Genomic DNA, 11,115 nt, shown 5'->3' on the forward strand with positions numbered 1-11,115 from the left:
AAAGAGCATCTCTGGTCATAGGCTTGCCAAGCTGGCAAAGAGGGCTTTGAACTAAAGTTGCTGGGGGAGGGGAACCTCAGTCCATCCCATTGGAAACTGTCCAAGCAGACGGGGATCAGTTTAAGAACAAGCTAAAGCCCTCACAGAATTAAATATGGCCAGGGACATCAAGGGCAACAAGAGAAGTTCCTTATGTACATCAGTGATAAAAGGAAGACTAGGGAAAATGTGGGCCCTCTCCAGAAGGAAACAGGAGACCTGGTTACCTGGGATATGGAGAAGGCTGAGGTACTCAACGACTTTTTTCCATGGGACCTGATGAGATGCATCTGCAGGTCCTGAAGGAACTGGCAGATAGAATCACAGAATCATAGAATCGTTTAGGCTGGAAAAGACCCTTAAGATCATCGAGTCCAACCTTTAACCTAACCCTGCCATCCCACCACTAAACCATGTCCCTAAGCACCACATCTGCACATCTTTAAATACCTCTAGGGATCGGGACTCGACCACTTCCCTGGGCAGCCTGTTCCAATGCCTGACAACCCTTTCTGTGAAGAAATTTTTCCTAGTGTCTAACCTAAACCTGCCCTGGCACAACTTGAGGCCATTTCCCCTCATCCTATCACCCATTACCAGAGAGAAGAGACCAACACCCACCTTGCTACAACCGCATGTCAGGCAGTTGTAGAGGGTGATAAGGTCTCCCCTCAGCCTCCTCTTCTCCAGACTAAACAACCCCAGTTCCCTCAGCGCCTCCTCAGAAGGCTTGTGCTCCAGACTCTTCACCAGCTTCGTTGCCCTTCTCTGGACATGCTCCAGCAACTCAATGTCTTTCTTGTAGTGAGGGGCCCAAAACTGCACACAGGATTCGAGGTGCGGCCTCACCAGTGCAGAGTACAGGGGGACGATCACTTCCCTACTCCTGCTGGCCACACTATTCCTGATACAAACCAGGATGCTGTTGGCTTTCTTGGCCACCTGGGCACACTGCTGGCTCATATTCAGCCGGCTGTCAACCAGTACCCCCAGGTCTTTTTCCACTAGGCAGCTCTCCAGCCACTCTTCTCCAAGCCTGTAACACTGCATGGGGTGATGAAGTTGCTAAGCCACTATCCATCATATTTGAGAAGTTGTTGCAGTCCAGTGAAGTTCCCACTGACTGGAAAAGGAGAAACATAAGCCCCATTTTTAAAAAAGGGAAAAAAGGAAGACCCAGGGAACTACAGGCCAGTCAGCCTCACCTCTGTGCCTGGCAAGATCATGGAGCAAATCCTCCTGGAAACTATGCTAAGGCACATGGAAAATAAGAATGGTACTGGTGACAGCCAGCATGGCTTCACTAAGGCCAAATTGTGCCTGACAAATTCGGTGGCCTTCTACAACGGGGTTACAGCATTGGGGGATAAGGAAAGAGCAACTGATGTCATGTACCTGGGCTCGTACAAAGCAGTTGACACTGTCCCACACGACATCCTTGTCTCTAAATTGGAAACACACGGATACAATAGATGGACCACTCTGTGGATAAGGGAACAGCTGGACAGCCACACCCAAAGAGTTGTGGTCAACAGTTCAAAGTCCAAGTGGAGAGCAGTAATGAGTGGCATTCCTCGGGGGTTGGTACTGGGACTGGCACAGTTTAACATCTTTGTTGGCAACATGGACAGTGAGATTGAGTGCACCCTCACCAAGTTTGCCAACGACACCAAGCTGTGTGGTGTGGTCAACATGCTGGAGGAAAGGGATGCCATCCAGAGGGATCTTCACATGCTTGAGAGGTGGGCCTGTGCAAACTTCATTAAGTCCAACATGGCCAAGTGCAAGGTCCTGCACATGGTTCGGGGCAGTCCGAAGCACAAATACAGGCTGGGTAGAGAATGGATTGAGAGTAGCCCTGAGGAGAAGGACTTGGGGGTGCTGGCTGATGAGAAGCTCAACATGACCCAGCAATGTGCACTTGCAGCCCAGAAAGCCAACCATATCAAAAGAAGCATGACCAGCAGGTTGAGGGAGGCGATTGTACCCCTCTATTCCTGTGAGACCCCACCTGGAGTACTGCATTCAGCTCTGAGGCTTCCAGCATAACAAGGACAAGGACCTGTTGGAGCCAGTCCAGAGAAAGGCCACAAAGATGATCAGAGGGCTGGAACACCTCTCTGGTGAAGACAGGCTGAGAGAATTGAGGTTGTTCAGCCTGGAGAAGAGGAGGCTCCAGGAAGACCTTATAGCAGGCTTCCAGTACCTGAAGGGGGCCTACAAGAAAGCTGGAGAGGGACTTTCTACAAGGGCATGGAGTGATAGGACAAGGGGTAATGGCTTGAAACTGAAAGAGGGTAGATTTAGATTAGATATTAGAAGAAATTCTTTACTGTGAGGGTGGCGAGGCACCAGAACAGGTTGCCCAGAGAAATTGTGGATGCCCCATCCCTGGAAGCGTTCAAGGCCAAGCTGGATGGTGCTTGGAGCAACCTGGTCTAGGAAGGTGTCCCTGCCCATGGCAGGGGGGGTGGAACTGCATGATCTTTAAGGGCCTTTCCAACACAAGCCATTCTATGATTCTACTCTCCCTGTACAAGTAGGAAATTACTTTTTTTTGAATAAATTATCTACCTCCATTTTTAAGCTTCTTAGTGTTGAAGGATTTTACTAATCTACTCTAATTTACTAATCCAATGTAATTGAAGGAAGACAAGAGCTCAATTTGGTTTATACAGGGTAATCTTCTTAGTTTATTCTTTAATAGCATGAGATTATTCCAACGACAACAGGGACACAATAAAGGAAAGTATGACGTCTGCAGCACTTGTAAATGTCTTCTAAAAGATGAAAGAACATTTGAGTTTTGATATGAATGGGGTGCTTGTTCAGACACATGGAAGATACTTCTCCTGTTCTGAAAAAACTTCTGCAGAGTTGGTCAGGAACATCTTTATGTGCTGATGGCCACACAGAGTTTTCCTTCACTCCAGGGAAAAAATATCCCATTCCATTTTGTAACTGGTCTGTAGTTTGATATTCAGTCCAGTCGTCTTTAATACCACAGTGAAATCTTTTGGTACAAAGCATTGCCAAATCCAAGACAAGTATAGCATATGCAGGAGTAAACAGAACTCTCTTATATCCAGATACAAAATAACTGAAGACTTAAGCTCTTCCATTTTGACAGCAGAAGTGTCAAAGAAAAAGACTGCATAGAATTAAAATTTGCCAGAAAGCTTCCACAGTCAAAGCAGCACTGGCATGCTGTGTGACACACTGGAATTGTTGTTCATTAAATGTGTATTTCGTAATTACATAATTAGAACTGGACATCTCATGACTTTCTCATCCAAAAGCTGAAGAGTCCAGAAATTTCACACTCTAAACCAAGTAAAAAAAAGTAACTCCACAGTACCTTGAAAACATTGTAAATGTCTCACTCTCAGACTAATTTAGGCAGCATTTGAGAAGTTTTGCTTCAATTGTGAAATAAAATATTTTCTCAAAGAACTTACCTTAAACCATCTTTTTTCATTAAAAAACAAACACAATTCAATATTTGGAAGCCTTTTCAAAGGCTCAGAAAAGATCACAACCAACGCAAAATTTTTCCAGCTGAGTGGCTCTTTTCTGACAAAAAAGGCTATTTTTGTTTTGTTTTCTAATCTCTGCCCAGCTTTTTTTTTTTTTTTTTTTTATATCTTTAACTTTTGGTTCCTTGTACAGCATTCTAATAGAGTGCTACATACTTAAGAATTTAATTTCTTAATTTTGACCTAAGAAATCTTTGGATTACATATCTAGAGAGGATTTTTCTTACTTCAGCTGTCCTCTTGAATTTCATGCATTATTTTGTGGACATGGTGGATTATGCTAGAATGATCATTTGACAAATCAACCTACAGACAGTGAGTATGCCTACATATAGCTTCATAGTAGCACACAATGATCTGCAGTGAAGACTGGGAGAGGGAGGGGAAGAGACTGTGGGATTCACTGTACTGCGGGATTCACTGTACTGCTGGTATGACAGCCACCTTGACACAAACCTTTGATTTAACAGTTCATTGCTCTAGTCATCTTGGTCAAAAATCACTCATCTTCTCAAACTTGGTAGCTTGCTCAGGACGATGGCCAGGAGCCTTACTAAACACTGAAAAAAATCCAGGACTGAAGTGCAGCTCATGGCTGAAAAAAGTCATTGCAAAACCCCCAAACATTGTCATATTGAACTCCATGAGAACATCACACTGGAATTTATTCTCATGTGTTCCCTCTAGGACAGGATTTCCCATCATGCACAACTGGAGGAAAAGGTTGACAACTTGGAGTTATCCACAGTCCATCATGAGGCACAATTTTAAATACAAGTCTTAACTAAATAAAAACAGCTGAAAGGAACTGTCTGATATACAGCCAGGCAATAAAAGTAACAGTTAAATATATCTTTTGCAATATTTATGACATTTATTTTTACTGTAAGTAATGGATGAGTGTTTTAGAAACAGATTTGTATTTTCATTTGCTTCCATGAACAGCACAGGCAGCAAACTCTACAACCTAACAGCAATTCATTAAGACAGCAAACACCTCCTAGAAATGAAGTTCCTGGGGACTGCATCTGTACTACCAAACTGGTGGAGATGGCCACCGATAAAAATATCAGAACAAGTTAGAAAAATATTAAAAGCACTCCTTAAGACTCAAACTGTGTGCAGAGATCTGAATTTGTGAAAGTATGTCTCTGAAGAGAAAATAATTCCATTATCACTTATGAAAGAAATGAGTTAGGACGGAAGGTTCTTTACTTGTTATTTTCTGTGAAAGATATTTTTATCCAAATATATCTGCTTATGCTGACAGATATGGCACCACAGGTATGGAGGCAGTTTCCCATGTATGCATATTAAACAAACTCCTCCTGAAGCCAAGCTTTTCAAAACAGATGGACTTGCCAGACTGATGTCACCAATGCCTGTTTCCAACAGACACAGAACTACAGCATCAAGTAGCATTAAGAGTTGATACAAATTTTTGATAAAGACCAAAGTGCGATCTCTGCTATCGCGGGTGAATTACCTCTACAGCCACAGGAACCAGCATACATCTATCCTATAGTACTACAGCCTCAGAGAGGTTGAATCACACACTCGTCAGAAAGGAGGAACAAAGAACAGAGGAAAAGGAAATGCTGACCTCTATCACACCCAGCTTGGAACTGGATGCAAACATTTGGCTTGCCTTCACTGCTGTGTCATGCTGCAGTTATCTCCGTTAGCAAGGCACTCCAGCCGGGCCCACCACCCCTTGTGGAAGAGCAGAAAGTGCATTAGCCTAAGTGGTAGGCCCCGAAATGGGCTCAGGCAGCTCAGCACCAGTCTCTCACTTTCAGAGACATGTACAGATACCCCACTGCAGACTTGGCCACTGAAATGGACATGAATTGTACCACAAGAGAGACAGGTCAGCCTGCAAGAGTCATTCTTGTAGATCATTAGAGATGTCACTGAACTGAAGTTATGAACATCTGCGTGTTGCCATTGCTTCTTCTGCAGACAGAGCAGCAATTCAGCAGTCACACTGATGCTGTTTGGAACAAGTAATTTGAGGCTGTAAGAGAGGGATACATTCACTTGCTGGGCCACATTATAAGGCAGAGCATAACAATGAGACTCGGGGGACTTACAGCGAACAAGTCAAATAGTACTATTTACCAATGTAAATGTTCAAAAGAAAAAAAAAATGGCCAAATGACTATGACATATAGCCTCTGCCTATATTGCCACCTGTGACAACATGTTTCTGCTTATAACATGGGTACTAAACGTCAGTATAGATTAACAGAGATAAGTCATCAAATCCTACCAGTATTCAGACAAGAAAGGAATAATTTCTAGATTGAACTTACATTTCTATATTACGGACTGTCAGAACAGACTTCCATCACCTTCTCTATTAAAAAAAATCCTTGTTACCTCTACATATTAATGTTACGAGCTCTAGAAATAAGGTATTGTTTACAAAGGCCTTTCAAATGTTCTTTACATGTACACCTTGTCACAACAGGAGAGGAACATACAGTAACCCAGATGGTAACTCTTATTATCTCCCTCTCATTGCAAAAAGCAACAAGGCAAGTAAAGCAACATACCCAGAAGAATTTGTAACACTGATCTGGGGTCATCAGCTGTTTCCCTCAGAGGTTTGTTGGCTGGGTTTTTAAGCTATACAGTTTCAACAAAAACTATCTATGAGAAGTTATGACTCTCTGTGCTTCTCCTCGAACACTTCTTATTAGCTTTAAGCTGTTTGATCTAGCAAGTCACAACTTCTGGATTGAGGTAGTTAACATACACTTCCCTAAGTATGTAAGTAATCTAGCAATCTGAGTCTTCTTTTCCTGAAGGTATTTAAAATATTTAGGATCCTAAGAAGTGTTACTGCAGTGTATCTCATGAATGTCCAAAAGTTTTTATAAACTTCACTTGGGTTCCCTGAAGTTGTTTCCTTTTGAAACATTTTCCCACAAATCAGCTACTTGTCCACAATCATACCATGTTTTGCTTGCTTTACACAGAGTAGTGAAAAGAACAAAATCACCACCGAAACAACCTGTCCTCATTTCCCAGCTCAGGCCATTGGAGGTCACAGAGTTTTGACTCAGCTCTTCTTCAATGCCTCAAGTCTTCCTCCCCACCCCCCTCAGCAAAACAGTTGCCCTTATTCAAATGGGAAGGTTAAACTGTGCCCTTATGGGAGCTGCAGGATGATGCACATTACTTACTACTTCTTCACTTATCAGGAAAGATTCAAGCTATGCTATGCATTTTGGGGGCGGGAAGTTGTGGATGCCTGACAAGCTACAACAGTGATATCATCTACGTGACTTGTAAGAAGATATGTAGAAGAAACATGACAGACAGCAAGACAGCTGACTGCAAAGCTCTTTTTACAGCAGCTATCCCAGATATGCCACATGAAAACATGTCTTCAAAGACAAAAGAAGTTTTGACATTAACTTCAGTCAGGCTAGAACATTTTCTTCTAAACCACTAACCACTTTGTCTTTCTTACATATCAGCCTTCTAACAACACATAAATCTACCAAACCCCAAAGATACTGTAGCACCATGGCTATTTAGCAGTGTCTTTTCTTTGCCCATGAAGAACACAGCAGAAGGCTTTGATGGATTGTATTAGTAAAAGAAAATCACTTCAAAGGCATGTGTGCTATATTCTTACTTATGCCAACTTAAAGTTGGCAAATGCAAGTAATCAGAAATAACTGGGGGGTGGGGAGTTCTGAACAACATTAACAAAGAAAAAGTTACGCATGTTCTGTAATGTAGAAATAATTTATTTATAAATTTTGCCTACATGTATCTTCAGTCGAGGTCTACTTCCCTTCCCCAGCTCACAAAGAAACTCTAAAGAGTACATCTATACAGAAATTTAAAGCAGAATATTTTTTTATTTAAAAATGTGTTATTTGAGGCAGATACCTACCACAAGAAAATATTTAAGACACACTGCCTCAGATTTTGTAGTGACATATTTGCTTCGTTTAGAATAGGATTGCCTAGTAAATACTAAGAAATACTATCCTTTGGCAATAGGTACGAAACATGCAACTTGAGATCCCCCAATACAGACTCACAAGAAAAAATAAAAAAAAAAAAAAACCAAGCTGCCCCAGGAAGTTGTTAGTAAAACCTAATCTTTAATTTTCTCAGGCTAGTGGAAGAAAGGTCAGAAAGGATCCCAGGCTTTTCTGCTAGAAGACATGCTACACGAAAAAGAAGAGCATGGCAAAGTAAGAGCAGTTAGACAAAATAAGCATTTAGCATTGTTCCTTGTGACTTTCCTTACCTACATTTCTCAAACACTGCACGGTGACAGCAAATCCTTTCGTTCGTGGCAGTAAGTGATACTTGAGCTTAGGCAGTCCTTTGGCTTCGGCTACCTGCATGCTAATCTGGTGCTTCTGTTCTGTGAACCTTGTGCCCTCGCAATGAATCAGGAACTAAAACCAAGAGAGAACTACAGTTAGACAGCAGCTCAGGTCTTCTATATCTGTCTGACCAGAGACTTCTCTACTTTCCACCAACACAGACCAAATGAACACTGCTAGCAGGGAAAAGTTTAGCCACATACACATTTAGGTAATTTAATTAACCAAAAAAAAGACCCCAAACCCTCTTGCCCCCATCCATCCAACTTGCCATCCTCTGGTTTGAACTCTAGACTTTAGGCTTTAGCATCTGCTCTGCTACTTGCTATCAGAATGACTTGATTTCTTTAAATGAGTCATTCCATCTCGAATGAGATGTTAGAAGACACTCAAAACATACCTCCTGTTGCAAATCTCTCACTGATGGTGAGGTGTTCGAGCGTCATGGTATGTAAAACTTGGTAAGTGTCTAAACCAAACATATTTCTAGGAAATGCTTCAGTGCCCATCTTGCTTCCCCTCACTCCAACCCACTTGCTTTCACTGTGGCATGAGGACCACTGACAACTGCAGACAGTAACTTTGATGCCAATGACTGAGCTGATAACACTTGTAAGGCAGTAGATGTAGGACAACCAAAAACCTCATCCCCTTATGAACTATACAGCGAAAGTGCTCAGACCATGAACGATTACAATTTTGCCACTGGCAGGCAGGGGACAACAGACAGATCTTTGGAGATTTACCACTTGCTCATCTGCTTTCTGCCAACCCTGAATGCAAACTAACACATCACACAAGCTAAGTCGTCATAATCCACAGCAAAGATTCAGCCAACAAAGACAAAGAGACTGAAGAAAAATAGCCAAGCAGCCAGCTCCAGCTCATCTAAGAGGACCTTTACTCATGTATCACATGTATAATGTTAACAGCTAGATGAAACATACAGAAACCGATGAGAAAATCCTTCTAGCCCCCTTAGCACACTTTTTCTACCTTCCAAGGTGCTATTGCTGTGCCTTTTGACATTATGTCACCGTACAAAGGCAAATTAAATACACTGCAATAATCCCAGGTGTACATCAACAACTGTGTCTCACTACAGGTATAGCTCCTTCTTAGTAATCTCGCTACATCAGTATATAAAGTATGGTGGCAGCTTGTGCTCACCAATTAGTGCTGAACTGCCTAGGTGTAGAGAAAGGCATTCAACACCTTTTACGAGCCACAGAGCACAGGCAAATCCCTGTGAGAGAGATTAGAACTAGAAACCAAGAATTGTCCCTTTGCTAGACAGCTTCCTGTCTGGAAGTCATTTAATCATTATCCAAGCACAGAGCTTAGTTTTGATTGCTCAGCACTCATTTACATCAATGACAACTAAAAAAAAAAGTTTTGTTTCAGAGAATGGGGGATACAGCATATACATCTTCACTAGGAAACTGCTTCTAAAGCAATAGTTTCTGTAGCCCTTGTGAGGCTGCTTAAGGTACCATTTCCTTAACTGAATCCCTCTCTTGCTATCACCAGCTCATGAGAACTGGGATTTTTCTCATTACCAAGAGAAAAAAATCAAAATATTTTCATTCCCAGACTAGGAAATGCCAGACAGGCTCAATACTGAACAATGATGGTGATGCAAAAAGTAACACTTCCCTGTTACTGAAAGGTGACACCAATCCTCTCCCTGTAACACAGCCAATGGCCCCGGGGGCCACTTCTCTGACCAGGTACCTATCTGCGGCTTCCATGTCTATGGGGCCATGTCTGACTTACACAGGAATGGCAGAATCACAGGGAAATGGAAGGAGAAAATACTAGTATGAACTCTTCAATCTAAGGTGAGAGGGGAGCTTAGATAAAGAATACAGTTAATGTGTTTCAATACAACATTGTCACATGCATCTGTTACACTGCCATGAACTCCTGCATCTACTCCTCCTCCAGCTCCTGCATTTAGAGGACCACAAAGTTTACTGAATGTATCACAGCGTAGGTATGTTTGCAGTAACATCTGTAGGGCTCCATACTATAGAGGCAGAAAACAGACACAACAACTACATGGGAAATTCAAGAGAATTCGATTCATAGGGAATACTTTCCTAATAATGCTAGGAAGTTCAAAGTTCTCGGGACCAACCTGGCGACTATCACATATTGCCTATGCCCTTCATCCCTCCCAAGCACTACAGCACCTTGCACTCTGCTTGTTAGTCAACACTCACCCAAAAGTTTTCAGGGTAGTCCCGGAGATTCAGCAACTTCTGCATGACTGTTTTCCGATCTTCCTCCCACTTACGCTTGCAGAAGACTATCTCTAGGAAATACCACATCCAGCCAATGATCGGCATGTAAGAGAGCTCCTTCTTTGCAAGCACTTTGGAACTCTGCAAGACAGTCAAAGCAAGTAAAACAGAGTTACACCACTTAAAGAGTTCTGGGGGGGTATGACACATGCAGAGTTAGACAGTAATACACTGATTCATATTGACCCGTCACAGTTTTAACACCAGCGCAAAAGCAAAACAATAAAAAGAAGTTTTTCATCATACAACAGAATAGTGAAATCTAATCTAATTCTGGATGTCTTCTTTCATGCAGATATGAAATATATATGTGTGTGTTCCTATCCTACTCAAACCCTGAAACCCAAACACAAGCCAAATTCCTTCAAACACTGAGGAATCCATGCAGAAGACCCAAACCACATAAACTAATTCTTAATTCAAGCAGACCCTAGGCAGTGGCAACTCAAGTTCCTTTAAGGTATCTTGCAGCTGTACTTCTTCCCAAAGCTGAGATATCTCACCATGACAAAAAAAACCCTATTCTGAATGAGAAGTAGAGTCACAGAGCCATTGCTGCACAACAGTATATTGATGCATACACATGGTTTACCAATGGAAGAAACCTTAAACAACAGCTGAAACAACAGCAGCAATAAAAATACTTCATTTGTGTTTAGGTTTGTTTATAGAAGGGCAGAAATACTTTCACTAGTGAATTTCTCTTCAAAGCATGCTTCTGGAGGGGAGGGGAAAAAAAAAAAAAAAAAGTGCTGTTCCTATCTCACAGGTGTGACAGACACTGAAGTGGTCTGTCCAGACGTAGTCTATGGTTTATCAAGCATTCAAGAAGTTTCAAATCTCAAATCCTACTCCAGAACTTAACTTCATGATCAT

At 42.0% G+C, this 11,115-nt stretch overlaps 1 protein-coding gene across 2 annotated transcripts in view; it reads right to left on the minus strand.

Moving 5' to 3' along the window:
* Positions 1-11,115, minus strand: part of AGPAT4 (1-acylglycerol-3-phosphate O-acyltransferase 4) — a 70,320-nt gene that overhangs the window by 20,066 nt on the left and 39,139 nt on the right. For both annotated transcript variants that reach the window (XM_009637190.2, XM_035892754.1), the window contains 2 exons: positions 10,159-10,320; positions 7,852-8,005 (listed from right to left, as the gene is read on the minus strand). In XM_009637190.2, coding sequence (XP_009635485.1) covers positions 7,852-8,005; positions 10,159-10,320 — 316 coding nt within the window. The remainder of the gene's footprint in view (positions 1-7,851; positions 8,006-10,158; positions 10,321-11,115) is intronic.

The sequence above is a fragment of the Egretta garzetta genome, unplaced genomic scaffold (genome assembly GCF_000687185.1).
Source record: "Egretta garzetta isolate BGI_Z169 unplaced genomic scaffold, ASM68718v1 scaffold744, whole genome shotgun sequence".
NCBI classification, from domain to species: Eukaryota; Metazoa; Chordata; class Aves; order Pelecaniformes; family Ardeidae; genus Egretta; species Egretta garzetta.